We start from the raw sequence: 16,853 nt of genomic DNA on the forward strand, positions 1-16,853 counted from the left end.
ATAACGGTAATGTTACCTTAATGAGCCGGCCGGATTGAAACAGAGCCATAACTCCAAAAAAGTTTCCAAAAGCAGCATTTCTCAGGAGTTTCTGAAAAAGGAGGGGAAAAAAAAAAAAAAAAAAAAAAAAAAAAAAGGAGTTAAAAATCCACTTAGATTTCCTGTTCAATTACAGCTCTGATGAGTAGAACAAATGGCTGGAAGATCTAGCCTTGAACACCCTGCTGTATGAAGATAACATACTGAAAAGCAACCCCCCGCATTGCGTTTAACAATTGTCCTAAATTGTCTGTCACACGGCCGAATCGCAGCTAAAACAGGGCCAGATGACAATGTCATCAATTTCCAGCTTTCACAAATATTTCCATTATTTCATTATAGTCATTTGCCTTAGCAAGAACCCCAAAACTACAGTATCCAGGCACCAAGCCTTCAAAGAATAGAGAACAGTTAATTTAAACTAGCTGTTGGCCAACGCTGCTATGAGCCGGCTCACCTTTCTCACTTTTTCCAGATTGTGTTTTTCTTTTATCTGTTCCAGGACACTGCACAATGGAATTTCCTCAAAAGCCTGTAAAACCTGAGGAGATGGATGGAAAGGCTTAGTTTCTTCCATTTTAAGAAGTTTTATTGAGTTCAACTGAAACAGAGTTGGACAGAACAGCTGCAAACGTGCTACTTTATCAGGCCAGAACAGAGACAACTAGATCAGCAAAAGATGTGTCAGAATAGGAACTGGTACAGACATAAATACACCTGCTGATACTCTTTTTTTTTTCCTCTCACAGGACACAGGAGCATTAATAATGAGAATATTTCGTTGCAACTGCATGACTCTGTAACAGAAGCAAAAAGCTCTTCATCATGTGCCAGGCCCAATCTAAGCGAGAACTCAGGTTCTTCTGCATTAGCAGCTTCCTAGGTGAGACGGGGTCTGGTCCCACTGGTGATGCCAACTGCTGGGACTCTTGGCTACGTTACAGACCCAAACAGCACGGAGAAGAAAAAAGCTCTGAAGCGTGTGTTAAGGGTTTTCCTTTTCAGATCTCCCACAAAAACAGCCCGACAGCAGGCACAAGACACTTTTCAGAAATGGCAACAGTTCTAAACGCAGCATGCACGCAAACCAGTGCGGCACTGGTACTGCTGACACCTCTGGCAGCGCACTGTTTCCGAAACGCTCCGCTCTGCTCGAGGAAACACCGACCTGCGCCAGGGCCAAGCTGAAGCCGGGGCGGGCGGCCTCGCGGGTGGCTCCCAGTCCTTCCACCAGGCGCTTCAGGGCGTACTTCAGCTCCTCGTCCTGCAAGAGAGACGCGGCGAGCGGGGGGCAGCGCCGTGCCGGCCCGGCGCCCGCCCGCAGCCCCGCGGCCGGCCCTCGGCCCCCGCCTCACCTTCCCGCCGTCCCGCAGGTGCCGCAGCAGGTTCTCGGTGGCCGCCAGCCGCAGCTCCTGCTCGGGCCTGGCGATGTCCCAGAAGCAGTCGAGGAAGGCGCGGCCCTGCCGCAGCACCCCGCGAGGGTCGGCGACCGCCCCGCCGCGCTCGCCCTGCAGCTCCGCCATGCCGCCGCACGTGCGCCCGCCGCCGGCCCCCCCCGGCCCCGCCTCTTCCGGGGCAGCGGCGCCGCGCCGGGCAGCGGCCTCCCCTTCCCGGCAGCGGCTTCTCCTCCGCGGCCCGCGCTGCCTCAGCGCCATGTGCCCCTCCCCGTCTGGGTCCCTCCCCCGGCCCAAGCGCCGCTGTGGCTCCCCCGCGCTTTTGAGGGAGGCAAAAGGCGGGGGAAAAGGGCTAAAGCGCTGCGGGGCGAGCCGGGCGCGGAGCGATCCGTCCGCTCCGCTGGAACACGGTGGGGCAGCCGCGCAGGGTCAGAGTGCGGCGAGTATACTGGCACAACTGGTGGTCACACGAGCACGTGTGTGTCACGGCTTTATTGTGACACCTGAAATAACGGCCCAGGAAAAGGAGATAAACCAGTTCGTGCACAGGGTGCGTGGTTAAGGACACCAAGAAGCCTTGAGATGCAGCCCATTATTTGCAATAAAATGCAGCGCTATTCTCCAGACGCCATGCAAAAATCATGCACGTTCGCCGCGTGCGTTCCAGATTCATCTCATGCCAGTCGCAGGAGGGCAGAGAACAAATGCAACGCCCGGAGCGTGAACCGCCTCTGCCCTTGATCCTGTCAGCAGTGCCAGCCAGATGATTCGGGGACACGGCAGGCCGGCGGCGAACACCGGGGCGGCTGAAGCACGCTGCAGAGCGAAAGGCCTGGGCTCGTGCCACCAACAAACGCCCAGCCCGTACCGGGGGCTGTCCGGGAGCGCCCGGCAAGGGCAGTGCGGCCAGAGCCGCGGCCCGTGCGCGCCGGTGACGGCGGCAGAGGAGCGCCCAGGCGGCGGGAGTTCCCGACAGGCAGCCGCGCAGACAGCCCCGGCGGGGCGGGGAACTGAAGACAGGCACCGCGAGGGGCAGCCCTGGCCCGCGCTCCGCCATATATAAGCGGCGCGGGGTCCTGCGGGCGCGGTCCTGTCACGCTCGCACGGGGAGGAGGCCGAGGTGGCGATGGCGGATTTCGATCCTTACGACGATCGGGCCTACAGCAGCTTCGGCGGCGGCCGGGGGTGAGCGCGGCGCTGCAGGCGGCGCCAGGGCCTGGGCGGCTGGGGGCAGCCGGGGGCTCCCCCGGGAGCAGGGAGGGAAGGAGGGAGTGAGGGAGTGGCGTTCGGCGCCCCCCGCGGCCGGGCGAGGAGGAGGCGCGGCCGGGCAGGGCCCAGCCTGCCCCTTCCCCGTGGGGATGGCGGGCGGGCGCGGCGGGGGGTGGGTGGGGAGAGGGACGGGGGGGACACTGCCTTCGGTAACCTTTCGGGCCCGCCTTACGCCGCCTCCTTCCCTTCTCCGGGGGTCGGGGGTGAGCCCGGCGGGACGCGTTTCCCTCCGGCCTTGGCGGGCGCGCTTTGTGAGGCGAGGAGGAGGCACTGATGTCCGGGAGAGGGTAGCGTCTGTCCGCTCGCCACGCGGGGCGAATGCCGCAAGGTTTAGGGCCTGGCGGCTTGGGAGCACCGGGAAGGGGCGGGAGGAGGAGGGTGTCGCTGTGTTCCCGCCGGCCCGGAGGCGAGTGGAAGGGGGGATTTAGGGAGGTGCTGGGCCGTGAGGTAGGCCGTGAGGAGCTCCTGCAGGAACAGACCGGGAGATGGGAGGAGGGAGCTTCCCGGGAAGGACGGTAGCGGGTCGAGAGGCCCATGTTCTGGCGGGGCGAGCTCCGCTCGGCGAGGTGCCCGGCGGCGGGGGGAGCTGCCGCGGTGCCCCCGAGAGCGGGCAGCGTTGTGACGCCTGCAGCGGGGAGGAAATGGGAGGGCTTTGTGGTGCCGCCGGCTGTGGAGGTCTGTGAGCCGCCGTCCTGCGCTGTCCGGGGCTCCGGGGGCTGACTCCAAATCCCAGATCTTTGGGATCTTTGTATCGTCTCCTTGCTGGAGAGCGCATATCGAGGAGGAGCTACAAAAGCAATAACCAGCAGTTGCGAAGTTTGTTTTAAATCGGGTTAGGAAGATGCAATTACTAATTGACTTTTTTGAAGGTTGGTGCCATGCCAGTTTCTATGGGCACTGAAATAGAACAGCGGGCATAAAACTATGAAATAAACTGTCTTTGTGAACAAATCTTGACGAGGATGCTATTTTGTAAGCTAGTCTTCCGAGATACATTTACTGATGAACAGTGTTCGTGTCCTTTCCTGTTCTCGGAGGAATAAACAGGTTTCGTTTCAGGCTGTTAGGCAGTGGGGAGGAGCTACTGCTGAGGTTATAACCGGAGTAAGTTTTCTTGTATTTGGAAACACTCTGGCACTCGAGCTTTGTAAACTTGCTTTTATGCTTAGATGCCCTTTGTGGCTAAAGAAGAGATGTCCCAGAGCAAATGGATGATGTAGCCACTTAACAGTTCTGTTATTTCTTAAATTCTGTAACAGATGGCCTTGACAGCAGCCTAAAGTGGCACTTGACACTCATAATAAATTCCGATGTTGCTATGTAGTCTGCCCTCGTCAATGTAGACATGTTCTAGGAAGCAGTGAAATTAAAACGTTACTTTCACATTCAGATTTCTTTAATGGTATACTTAACTTGCTCTCAGGCAAAACGTAGACACTTGTTTTGGTGGACTAAAGATGTTCTGCTGATGAGTAGATGCCTCTGCAGATGAGAAAATGCACGTCTTCTGAATTAGCTGTAGTTTTAAGCCTCAGATGCTACTATTGGAGTGCAAGTTCTACTTGCATTGAATTTATTACTATTACTAGTAAGTTACTAACAGCTAATTCATGATTTCAGACCTTAACAGGTCTCTGATTTGTATAAAGTCTTGTAATGTGTGTAGTGTAATGAAAGCATGACTCCTCTTGAGGTTCTGATTAAAGAATCCCATGTTAACTTCAAGTGACTCCTCATTTTTAGGTGCTCTAGGACTTTAAAAAATAGCATGAACTCAGTTGAGATAGAATAGTTTTTTGTGGAAGTTGCGTTTTGCATAACCTTTGGTCTGTGTAGAGAGTGAGCATGGGATTTAAGCGAGACAGAACTTATTGGGATCTACTGTTTCCTAACAAACGTAAGATATCTGCCTCTTTCTTGTACTTTTCAAAATTGTGATGGAAAAGCGACAGACTATGACTGGGACAAGACAGGGGATTTTGCTAGTGCGTTGGTAGGGAGCTGGTTAAGGGCTGAAGCATAATACTGTGGTGTGCAAAAGTCACTGTATTCCAGATGAAGAACATGCTGCTGAGTTTAATAACAAAAGGCTTACTATGAAAGCTTTTTGGTAAGTGTTTTGGAGCCCAAAATTTGGCACAAAAGTCTGATCTTAAGCATACTGAGGCCTAGCTGTAGCTCTCTGAGCATCTGTAGAGCCTGTCAAAGTTGAGGAAACTGAGTATCACTGCTGACTTGCTGGTAGGCTGTTTGTTTAGGTGTGGCTTTTGCACTGGGCTTGGAATGGTGGGCACCTTACTCAAAGGTTAGGCTTCATCTGCTGAGGTGCTGCCCAAGTGAAAATGGAGAGCTAGTTTTTATTCTTCTGGCGTTTTGGATCCTGTGTCTTACCAATTAATGTTAATAAATGTCTCCCGATTTTTAGGCTTGGGTAAGCTTTTGTTGAAGACATCTTATTGTAGAGATGTACTGGATTGCTTGAAGAAATTTGGTATGTAGTTAGGAGTTGTGGTCTCCGAGATTCTGGACAAAACTTGCGTCCTGCTGAGCCTCATACTGCCTCTGGTAAAGCACTAGTGTTGGAACCCAGTTAGGCTGTTGTCTCTGTGCTGTGCAAAAAGATAAATACCAAACTATTGTTTCGATCCTAGTGAAAAGCTATTAAACTCAAATACTAGCTTTCACAATATTCTGTGTTTTGAGCTTTTGGCAGATCTTGTTTTCTGGAGAGAATAACTAAAAGAGTAGCTTCAAAAGGAGAGGTTGTTCTTCTTTCACCCCCATATGGCCTTACAGTGTCATTCAACTCAGCCCACCAGAAAGTAGGTCTGATTACAGGAGTACCTGCATTTGCTAGAACCGAGCTTTCCTCTTTTGCTTTGGTTTTCTGAAAAAGAAATCAAATAGTTGTGTCTGATTCCTGCATTAAGATGACGTAATTATTACCTAATTGTGTCTGAGCAAAAGTTGCGCTAAGTGGGAAATACAGATGTTCATTGAACACATTGGTGGGCCCCAGTTCCCTTGGTTCAGATATGTTTTTAATTATAGTTGACTTCTGTCCTATTTTGTTGCAAATAAGAGCATCTTCTTTCAGACTCATTATTTGGTTACTGAAGTCAGCCTTTTTTTTATTTCACTGTTTCAGTGTTGAAAAAAATGTAAGGAACTGCAGAAACAGTTTCTTTTTGTGTTGCTATACTTGGATTCTGTAGGAAAATTAGTTTGGAACCTAGTTATTGAGCATTCCTGTTCTTCAAATGGAGACTAAAATACCGAATATATAGTTACATGTTTGACAACTGAGGCCTTAATGGATTGAATTTTAAAAGAATGCTTCACTTTCTGACTTGGTATCAGTAGGGATTGCACAGTAGGGCATGGATTTCCACACACACCCTGTGAAGTTCCAGTATGCTATAGGAGAAACAGGGTTTGTCTGTAGCCCCAAAAATTCTTTTGGGGATTGCTAACTTGAGGATGTGGTTCCAGAAGCAGCTCGGATTGGTCTGAGTAGAGGCTGCTGTGGAAAGCTGGAGCTGGAGCCTTTGCTTTTGCTCTCCTTCCGATGTTGGCGTGAGAGCTCTTTGCAGCTGTCCAGATCACCTTGTTGATCTGGCTGAGGATTCAGCTTTGGGGCGAGTGTTTAGGTGAATCAGCTTACTGAACCAGATGACTGGCGGTCCAAGGAACGTGATGAGAACGTGTAGAAGGAGGGAATGCTCCTTTTAAACTCAGCCAAAGCAATTTTGGTGCTCCTATAGAACATAAAACCAAACATTTTTGCCTTAATCAAAGTTATGGTATTTTAATAGCTGTTTGTAAGGCCATAGATGCAAATTAAGGATGAAGGCATGGACCTGATTCTATACATTATGGAATTCTTTAGAAGAGCAGCTCAGCTTTCTTGAAGTTCCTCCTTAAAACTTAGTCTTGTGACTAAAGTTAATTCTGCTCTACATACACAGCACCCAACTATAGCAGCTGCAGTTCTCCAGTGTGTTTTTGACTCTGACTTGTCAATGAGACAAAGGCATATGAGGAATATTGTCGAAAGTGCTAAAACATGAGCCTGGATGGACACTAATTAAAGATATATAGATTGTAATTCAGGTACATTTAGCAGCATGCTGGTGGTGTTGGTGACAATGACTCCTGCATGGAGCAGCTACCATAAAAAGGCACAAATGACAGGCTTACCCAGAAAGAGTTAAGGAATCTTGTTCAAGATTTCTGCATTATCGAATTCATTAATAATGAAATATTTATTGGTGAATGGAAAAAAAAAAGGCAGACAAGTTCATTGCTTGCCCAGTGGATTTTCTGGCTGCATGCAACCAGTCAGAATAAGAGGAAATAATAAAATTATTTGACCTTCTGTATTTTAGGTAGGACTCTGCAAAAATTTAATTAGTCCATATCACACTAGCAAAACCTGGGTTGGTGCAGTTTGTGTTCCTGCTTTTAAATGCACGGTGAGCCTCTGGGAGAGGGAGCAGGCATGAACAAAGCCAGTGGAAGTAAGGCGTCAAAGAGAACATGGGCAGAGTAGTAGGTAGGAATCTCAGGTAAAAGTCAAAGATTGTTTAGGTGGGACAGATGATGTTGGAACCAGTGGCAGTGGCACCCTGTAGTCTGGAAGTCCAGGAGCTGTAACGTCAGGTTGCCTGGTGCCTACAAGGTTAATCTTGCTCTCTGTGAAGGAGATCAAAGCTAGCTTGAGAAGGTTGGGCTGTACAGGAAGTGAACACACAGATGTGTTACACTAATTCAGCGATGAGTTTAGCTGATGCGGTCCATGTCGATAGCCTTAGCTGAGACTGAGGGAGAAGACAACCCAGTTTACCTCGGTCTGTAATTCACCAGGTGCAAAGGAAGAAGTAAACGGCCAAATAGCCCTGAACCTAGTTTCTCTGCCTTAGAACACCTTGTGCAGCCAGGTTGTTTATTATGTATTCAGTTCAAAGCATTTCAGTCCGGATATCTGGCAGTTATGGCAATAACTTCGGTGAGGAGAAGATGTTTCTGCTAATTTAAATGCTGCTGAAATAGAATCATAGAACCATAGAACGGTTTGGGTTGGAAGGGACCTCAAAGATCATCCAGTTCCAACCCCCCTGCCATAGGCAGGGACACCCTCCGCTACACCACGTTGCCCAAAGCCTCATCCAACCTGGCCTTGAACACTTCCAGGGATGGGGCAGCCACAACTTCTCTGGGCAACCTGTGCCAGTGCCTCACCACCCACAGAGTGAAAAATTTCTTCCTTAGATCTAATCAAAATCTCCCCTCTTTCAGTTTAATGCCATTGCCCCTTGTCCTGTCACTACACGCCCTTGTCCAAAGCCCCTCTCCAGCTTTCTTGTAGCCCCTTTAGGTACTGGAAGGCTGCTGGAAAGTCTCCCTGGCGCCTGGCGCCTTCTCTTCTCGAGGCTGAACAGCCCCAACTCTCTCAGCCTGTCTCCGTAGCAGAGGTGCTCCAGCCCCCTGGATCATCTTTGTGGCCTCCTCTGGACCTGCTCCAGTAGCTCCATGTGTGGAGTGGATGTTGATAATACACTGTTTAGTTAAAAGCATTGGATCCAGCCTAATTTCAGGATAGACTGAAGAGCCTGTGCTATGCAAGTTTTTCTTCAATGTGTTAAATTATTCTTAAAATCTAGTCTAGGATGTGTTTTTTACGAAGGAACGGTTTTGAGTAGGGGACAGTAGAGATAACTCTACGTTGCTTTCTTAATGGATCATGGGATGATAAAGAAGTTCATCCAGCATGTTGTTACCGAGTTCTCCTGTAATATATTTAAATATATTGCCCCTTTCTTTTCCCACTGGAGTACTGCATCAGGTAATACTAGAAAGGAGTCGGCCAGTGGTGGACGTGGCGGGTACAGGCAAAGGGATAGGAAAACGAACCAAAGTTTTGGAAGAAAATCTACTTCCAAGAAGTCAAACAGCGCCTGAGCACTGCTTTATTCTGTGTTACTGGCTTTGTAGAGAGTGGAGCTCCGGAGACACTGTGCTTGCTTTCAACAGGTCTCGAGGTGGTGGCCTTGGTTCCCGCAAACAGAAAGAGCTGCCAACAGAACCCCCTTTCACAGCGTACGTGGGAAATCTACCCTTCAACACCGTTCAAGGAGACATAGATGCCATCTTCAAGGATCTCAGTGTGAGGAGCGTACGACTAGTCAGAGACAAGGAGACAGACAAATTCAAAGGTGAGTGTTCAGAGTTTTTTGGTTGTAGGTGATGAACTGATAGGAGAAGACGAGGTACTTCTAAAGACACTTCAGTGGGGAATTTCAGCCTGCTCTAAAGTGCAGTTAGCGTGTTGGTCTGTGTTTGTTCTTTGTGTTGACTTGTGCAGGTTTCTCATTCACCAACAGGTAAACATCTCATTTGAATGAGATTCACTGTTACCTCTCTCATGTTAAGGTACAGACTAACTTGAGTGACAAGAGTTGATGCATGCCCTGCTGTAAAAGGACTTCCTTAAACCTTGTTTCCTTGTATGAATTGTAACAAAGCTGAAGTGTCTGACCCACTTGAGATCCATGACCTTAAGTGTTGGGTACTCACACAATCTTTTCTTTAGTTCAGAAAACTCCCGTTGCTTCAGCTCTGTCTTTTTTTAGTGACAGGGAGAAAAAACAAGGGGATAAGCCATCCAGGCAGTTGTTCTTAGAGGATGCAAATCCAATTTCTATTGGAATTGGCTAGTGGAATGGGAATATATTTTTAAGTTACTTCTGGGGGGAAGAAGGCTTAACTCGGGTAACAGAGGGTCTCAGAAAAGCAATAAATTCACTAAATGCTGTGATGACACAAAATCAGCCTGCTGGCCAAGCAGTTACTTCAGCTTCTTGTATAAAAATACTAGTAACCAAATGCCAGTATTCAGCTAAATAACTGTCTAAAGGTGTAGATAAATGTAATGTGTAATGAGAGCCCTGTGGTAAAGGGAATTAATCAGGCTCCTAGCATTTCGTAGTGCCCATACTTAGAGTTCTATTTCAGATTTGTGCCCATCACTAATAGGTGTAGGTAAATGCGTTCTTTGTTAATGATGCGTGGTTTGAGTTGTGCACATCTTGCATCTCTCATTGTAGCTCATCCTTGAAAGAGAAGGGAGGCTATTAGCAGATATGCAGGAAGAGTAGCTTCTGAAAAGGCCTTTTAAAGTGATGGTATTAACTTGTGAGGTTCTTCTTACAGGATTTTGTTACGTAGAGTTTGATGAGGTGGAGTCACTCAAGGAAGCTCTTACATATGATGGTGCAGTAAGTATATTTAATTTGTGTAACGATAAGCACAAGTCTCAAACTCCTTGGACGCCAAAGATGGTACATTCTGAAGAGATTCTCCCCTGTATTTGACAGCTTTTGGGTGATCGATCACTCCGAGTGGACATAGCAGAAGGCAGAAAACAGGACAAAGGTGGCTTTGGCTTCAGAAAAGGCGGCGGGCCTGATGACAGAGGTGATTTCCATCTTTCTGAATAGCTTTGTAAATATAATGGTTGTCGTTTTGTCTTCTGGTGCTAACTAATGCTAAGAGAAGACATGCCAGTAAACATGAAGATTATGTAGGATGGAGAAATTTTGTGTGCGTATACACATTTCTAACCTAGCTGCTGCTGCTCCTGAAATGTCTGGAATAGACGCGCTTTGTGTCCAAAAGCTGAACGTGTTGTCACTCCGGGCCCAGGAAGTGAGACCAATACCCCTGGTCACGTGCAGTGTCTTGCAGAGGACAATCATAAGCCCAACAGTCTGATCTGCTACTATTTTACTATGACGCCAGAAAAGCAAGTAAGCTAAGTAAGCACATGTATACAAATAGTTACCTTGGACTACCTCCTGTTCCAATGTGGAAACAGGCTTTGTTTTAGTTGAAGCTTAATTGAGCTAGACTCACCAAAAGTTTCCATTGAATGTGTATTAGAGAAACTTTTTTGACCACTTAGTCTTGGTTAACTTCAGCTGATCTTTTGTTCCTGTGCAAGGGAACTTGGTAGTACTGAAACAAAAGGATTTTCCAGCAGCATGACTTTGGATATTGAAGGACTGAAACTTTGGGTTGGTATCCCCTTGTTCAGTCTTTACCACAGCTTCAGACCTGAACACACTTGTGGCTTTTTTCCTAGGAATGGGAGGAGGTTCCCGAGAATCCAGAGGAGGTGGATGGGATTCCAGAGATGACTTCAATTCTGGTATCAGTATTAACACTTACACAGACAGGCAGCCTAAAAGGCGCAGAAATGTTCTCATTTTTATGTCAGCTACGTTTGTCCCCAGTACTGTTTTGATTGAATCTAGTGTGTGATGTCTTGGGACATCCCGCAGCTGCAGTGGGATTCTTCAGGGGGAAATCTTCCATTGTGTTATAACAGAGGAAGGAGTCTTGATTGTAAATTTTATGAAACAATCCGAGATGACAGAATACTTGTTCAAGTGTAGGCTGTGGTGTCTAGGTTTTAAGCATTTCTCAAACATGAGGCCAAGCACATTTCTGAATAGTAGCAGAAACAGACAGATCACGTGGAAAAGCTGATATATATTCTTTCAGAGCAGAGGCTTTCACCTTCTTAAGCAGATGTGACATCATTATATGCGTATCCCTGAAGCAACTGACTTCTCCAAAGATGTGTTAGTGTCCCAAAGCACTTTTAAATGCAAAATGTACTAAACTTTTAGAGCTGTTACAGTAATGCAAGTTGCAGCAAAGGACTGAGCTTCCTGAGTGGAAGGTAGTGATGGAGCCACTGGGTTTGCTCTTGACTTTCAGTGGGTTTCTAGCTATCAGAATCCAGGGTAACACTAACACAATTGCTTTTGTCCTCTGAAATCATGGGTTTGGTCCATTTTCTGATGGGGAGATGTTGGCAAGTGCAACTTTGTGATGTCTGGTCTCTGCGTGAGTGGAATGGACAGAGCAGAAGGAGCGGTAACGAAGTGTGCCCTTGCCACTAGCATGAGACTGGAGCATGGTGCTGGAGAGAGGAAGCTTGCTACAGTGCTGCGCTTAACCTGCCTTTGTAGCTGAGCATTCTGATGTCCTAGCTTTATAGCTTTTTTGGCAGCTTCTTCAAATGCAGATGCATTTCAGCTTGTTAGATGCTGATGAGTGATTTGTGAGCCAAAAGCTTAGTATTTAAGTCTTAGTTGCTACAGAAGCTTTTTTTCTCAGGTTGTACAGCCTTGCTCTGGATCAAGTCTTTAAAGATGGTTGCTTGGCACTGAAGTAAGGGGCAATTCTACAACTCTGCCAAATACTGAAGTGGAAAGGAAAATCTCAAACGGGAGCAAAACAACTTTTTCTTCTGAAAAAAGTATATTCCCCTTAGGTGTGCTGTTAGCCTCAAGTGTTCTCTTCCCATGGAATTCAGATGATGGGAGTTTGGATACTTGGAGCTTGGATAGTCATTGGTACAGACTGGAACTCTGGTGACAGATGGTTCTTGATTTTTATTTTTTTAACATACAAACTGAAGAAATGCAGTCAGTTTCATATTTAAAGTCTGAATTGTTTTTTTTTTTCCAGCTCTTCAATTAGTCTAGTAAATGCCTGGTCAGTTTATAGTACAACTAGAAAGCCCTTGGGGTTTTGCTCTGTTTTTGAAAGGCTTTGTCTTATAAGGAGTGTATATTTCACTGTTCCCTAGCTACTTGCCCATTTGCTCTGCTCCTGCAGATTTCGTGCTAGGGCTGTAGCCCGTGATCTTCTGGCTACAGAAGTACTCTTAGTACTTGTAGTGTTGTCTCTGAATTCAGCTAACGGTGTTAACAATCCGAAGTTGCAACTGAAGCTCGTATTTTAAGCTCACTTGATGACCCACTCTCCAATAAGCATCTAGGTGGATAAAGCAGTTTCTGAACTTAGCATAGTATACCTGGTTTCAGATGGAATCTTCATGACTCTTCTAGAACATGTTAGAGATCTGTGAAGCAATCTGTCTGCAGACAAAGGCTCTCAGTGCATCATCTTGGACTGACAGCAGTGACTTGCAAGGTTTTCCAGTCATCCAGATGAAATCTAGATTAAAAGCGTTGCAAAGTGTGCTTTTTAAATTGACTGTCTTCCGTCTTCAGGATTCAAAGATGATGACTTCTTGGGAGGCCGGGGTAGAGGAACCCGCCCTGGAGACCGGCGACCACCAGGTGCCTCAATGGGAAGTGGTGGCACTGGTCGCTTCAGAGATGGGCCTCCCCTTCGTGGATCTTCCATGGACTTCAGAGAGCCAACAGAAGGTAAGCTCTTTATATCTTCTATAGTTCAGCCTTTCTTCATGAAGAAGGCTCCTGCTTTCTTTGTCAGGGTCAAGCTACTGCCCTTGGCAGACAGATCTCAAAACGTGAATGTTTTTTCTTCCAGAGGAAAGAGCACAGCGACCTCGACTTCAGCTCAAACCCCGAACAGTTGCTACTCCCCTCAATCAAGTAGCCAACCCAAACTCTGCTATCTTCGGTGGAGCCAAGCCCCGAGAGGAAGTAGTAAAAGACCACGACTGAGTTTGGGGTTGAGAGGGAATGGGGAGGCGGGAGAAAAAGCAAGACAGTACAGAGTGACTAGCTCTGCTGGAATGTCAACCCTGCAGTTTACCATTCCTGCCATCTGGCATTTGTTCTCTTTGAAACCGAAAACACAGAGCTTGTGAATGCATGTCAGCTGTTAACAAGTGGTTTTTAGTACGTTCTTGGCTTTGCTGTATCTAGTGCTGGCTTTGTGCTGAGTTTCCCTGTTCTGTTTCCTTCTAAGCAGCACAGTTGCCAGTAGATAAGGCAGTGTAGCTGCTTCCATGAGCCTGGAGGTCTCTGGACAAAGGTGCTGCTTCAACTTCTTCCTTTCTGGGTTTGTTTTACTTTAGAAGCACAGGTTAGACTTAGTTACTGCCCTGTATTCTTTCCTTTTACTTCCTCAGTGCTCCTCTTCTGACCTGCATGTCTTGTTCTGTATTGCTGTGGCTCTGAAGAGGAAAACTGGAGAGTCCAGATGAGTTGAGCAGAGAAACATACCGTTCTAACCGAGTAGTGAAATACCATTTGTGACAATTGGTGATAGAGTTTCTGTATACAGCAGAGCCCCTTACAAAACTAAGGGAGACAGATGCCTTTTCACACAGGTTACCAGCAAGTATCAAGTAAGTAGATGCAAATAAAATTGTCTGGCAAGAAGCCTGGTGAATAGGTTGTGGAATCAGTATGGTTAAAGCATCTGCTGGCGAACTCCTGCTGGTGGCTGTCTGTTGACTTCAAAATGGTATGGTACTACACCTCTGAGCTCAAGGTTAGTGCTGCAAAAATGTGCCTCTTTGAGCACAGCTGCTCACTGGGCTCTTTCTGCTTACCTTTTGTTTGGGTTTTACATGTTTGGTAAATTTTTAAATGAAGTTTCTACAAATAAAATTGACTTTTTTATTTTTGTTTAAGGAGTGTATACTTTGCCATGCAGTGTGTAATCGCCATTATCCCCTGTATTTCTTTGCCCAGTGGTGTACAGTTTTAAGAACTCTGCTTTCAGAATACCTTGAAAATGGGCAGATGAGAAATCGTTCTGCTATAGATTCGCTTCATTAGAAGTCTGGGTTAAAAGCATCTCGAATTGCTGCATCTCTCAACTTAAAATGTTTCTTGCCAGTGTCGTGTGGGAAGAGGGAGGGGGAGGCTGGAGCAAAAGGAGAGATCATTGATGTTTAAAAAGCAAACCCCGGATCTGTAACACGGACGTGTGGATCTGTCCAGTGCATGAGGAAATCTTGGGCCCCTAGTGCCAGTGCTGACAGCTCAGCTGAAACAGCCAGCACACCAGAGTACTTGCAAGAGGAGTTTGGAAGCATGGCTGCTTCACTGCCAGCAGCGGCGCTGCTAGTAGTGGATTTCTTCCCTCGAGTTACCCTTGATGTCAGAGTCCCAGCAATTTACAGAACTACTCTTTCCTTCCTTCTGCCTGTCACTTAATCTGCTTCTGAGATAAGAACCATTTGTCTAACACTAATAATTTAAGACAGACATGCATTTGTGTGGTTGTACTCCAAACCAATAATTGACCTATTTACATCTTCAATGTGGAAAAGATTTTAAGAACAAATTCCCATATAAAAACTCACCATTAGTTAAGACAGTTGACTTTTAAATGTAAAAACAAAACAACAAAAAAAGAAAAGAATTCCAAACACTTAACACATTCTGCTTCATAACAAAATAAATTTATGGTTATGGTATTTTGTGAATGATCTTTTAAATAAAAGAAAACATTAAGTAATATTTAACATTGGTCTTTATTTGAGTCTGCTCTAGCATGTTTTTCCCCCCCTCAGTTTTCAAATGTTTTAATTTGGAAATTTGCTTCCTTAAATTTTATGGGGAAGCAGTGCCAGACCCATTCTTACACAAATAAGGGAGGGGTAGGAAAAGAAAAAGGAGGAATCCCCTCTGAACAAGTGCTGGAGCATGCAGGACACAGTGCAGTAGAAGCTTACAAGTGGGAGCGAGCCCACCTTTGTCCTGCGGCTCCAGGGCCAGGTCAGATCCATGGCTGTGGCTGCTGGGCAGACTGGGAAGTGCTGTAGCATGCAGGTCGTACGGCTCGTACTGTTTCCCGGGACGCTCTGCTGCCCTCGAACCCTCCCTGGTACGGGGCAAAATGCGTGTCCTTCCAGTCTGAGTAGTGACCAGTTTAGTGTGGAGTCGGTGTGGTATGATGATGGAGCAGCTTGCTGCTGGCTTGCCTGGCTTCTCCCAGCTTTTTCAGCTGAGCTGTTTCCCACTAGACGTAACTGTTAGTGAGGCGGTTGCCCTGGGTCTTTGAAGTGTGTGCCTGCTGCAGGGCGACTTCAAAGAGGAAGAGCCTTGTTTTTATTGAGGAAATGAGCTCTGACCTTCCTCCTGATTGTACTGCTACCCCTAGTGTGAAAGGATGGGAAATGTTCCTGCCTTCTGGCTACTCAGTCCGTGCTCCCTCTTTAGGCCTGCGCTTACAACAGCTTGAGCAGAGAATCCAAATCCTGCCCGGGAGCCGGTGTGTGTACTGGCACCTGACTGTCCTACGTGAATAATAACCTGACTTTATACGTAAGAGTAGGGCTAGCTGGGTGGAGATGGTGTCCTGGTGTCCTTCAGCTACTGCCACAAGGCTTGCACATGGCTGGGCTTCCAAACCTCCTGGCAGCAGTAGCAATAATTTAATCGCTCTGCGTGGAGGAAGGTGCACTGGTTTGTGAGAAAGGTAGAGAGGTGCAAAACGGCTTCTTCTTGTTCCTATAAATATTTTTCTGTATCTGCTAATACTTGTTTGGTCAAGGGTTTCCCACTAGTGAAGGCAGCCTAATCCCAGTATCATTTAATATCTTTAGTAATTCTTCATATGCAGGCATTAATGCATTGCCTGGGTTCCTCGGAGCGCTCTGCATTACGCTTCCTGTAGGGCTTAGGGTCAGGCTTCTCTACTCCTTTTCCCCTTCAAAAATGCAATCGATGAAAATTTTTCTATACAGAAGTGAAACTAGCTTGTGTCAGCAGTTAGTAAAACCGTATTTCATAGGTGAATGTGGCATTTAAGTTTTGTAGGAGAAAGCAAGATTATTTTTTCCCTCTCCTACCAGCAAAAAGCAAGGCTTAAGCTGTAATGCTTCATTTGACCTGCAGCTTAAAGCTAAGCCTGACCTGGCAAAGCCCGGACTTGAGGAGGGTAAAGCGCGTTAACAAATGGATAATTCACTTTGTGGCTGTTCGTGTGTTCACCACGGTATTTCTAGTAGCTTGTGCAGAGCTTTCTTCAAGCTTGAACTTAAAAAATAAATGCAACTGAAGTCAGAAATGTAGCGAACAGGTTTTGGAACGGAAGTTGAGTTAAGGCACAGCCCTGCTTTGCTGCTGCGGGAGGTGCTTTGTTGTGTTTCTCCAGTTGGGTTGCAGGTGGGAAGGTTGGTGTGGTGTCTCTGGAAGGAGCTTTGTGTGGGACAACGTGCAGGAGTAAGCAGCGTGCATCTAATGTGCTGCAAAACTCTACTGTCAACCACCAAAAAATAAACCCTGCTGAGCTCCCAAACTCTGGAGCAGTCTTGGGAGAGCTGATCCCAGTCCTCTAACGGCAGCAGCCCAGTGTGTCGCCAACTCACTGGACCATGTGAGTCTGTAACAGCATCCGAGGGGGCTC

At 47.0% G+C, this 16,853-nt stretch overlaps 2 protein-coding genes across 4 annotated transcripts in view; one reads left to right on the top strand and one right to left on the bottom strand.

Annotated features, from left to right (window-relative positions):
- MYBBP1A (MYB binding protein 1a) overlaps positions 1-1,562 on the bottom strand; it is a 62,241-nt gene extending 60,679 nt beyond the window's left edge. The window contains exons 1-4 of the mRNA XM_086624496.1: positions 1,395-1,562; positions 1,208-1,303; positions 497-580; positions 17-91 (exon numbers count right to left, since the gene is read on the bottom strand). Of these exons, the coding sequence (XP_086480622.1) occupies positions 17-91; positions 497-580; positions 1,208-1,303; positions 1,395-1,562 (423 nt within the window). The remainder of the gene's footprint in view (positions 1-16; positions 92-496; positions 581-1,207; positions 1,304-1,394) is intronic.
- Positions 1,563-2,530: 968 nt separating this feature from the next.
- Positions 2,531-14,960, top strand: EIF4H (eukaryotic translation initiation factor 4H). 3 transcript variants are annotated; one of them, XM_086624467.1, is made up of 7 exons: positions 2,531-2,618; positions 8,736-8,917; positions 9,915-9,979; positions 10,079-10,178; positions 10,846-10,917; positions 12,800-12,949; positions 13,074-14,960. In XM_086624467.1, exons 1-7 carry the CDS (start codon positions 2,560-2,562, stop codon positions 13,208-13,210), a joined length of 765 nt encoding a protein of 254 aa, XP_086480593.1. In that variant the 5' UTR covers positions 2,531-2,559; the 3' UTR covers positions 13,211-14,960. The 3 variants fall into 3 exon arrangements, with proteins under 3 accessions (XP_086480593.1, XP_086480592.1, XP_086480594.1); XM_086624466.1 differs by having other exon boundaries at positions 10,846-10,911; positions 12,791-12,949; XM_086624468.1 differs by lacking the exon at positions 10,846-10,917 and having other exon boundaries at positions 12,791-12,949.
- The last annotated feature ends 1,893 nt before the right edge of the window (positions 14,961-16,853 follow it).

The sequence above is a fragment of the Tauraco erythrolophus genome, chromosome 21 (genome assembly GCF_009769465.1).
Source record: "Tauraco erythrolophus isolate bTauEry1 chromosome 21, bTauEry1.pri, whole genome shotgun sequence".
In the NCBI taxonomy this organism is placed as follows: Eukaryota; Metazoa; Chordata; class Aves; order Musophagiformes; family Musophagidae; genus Tauraco; species Tauraco erythrolophus.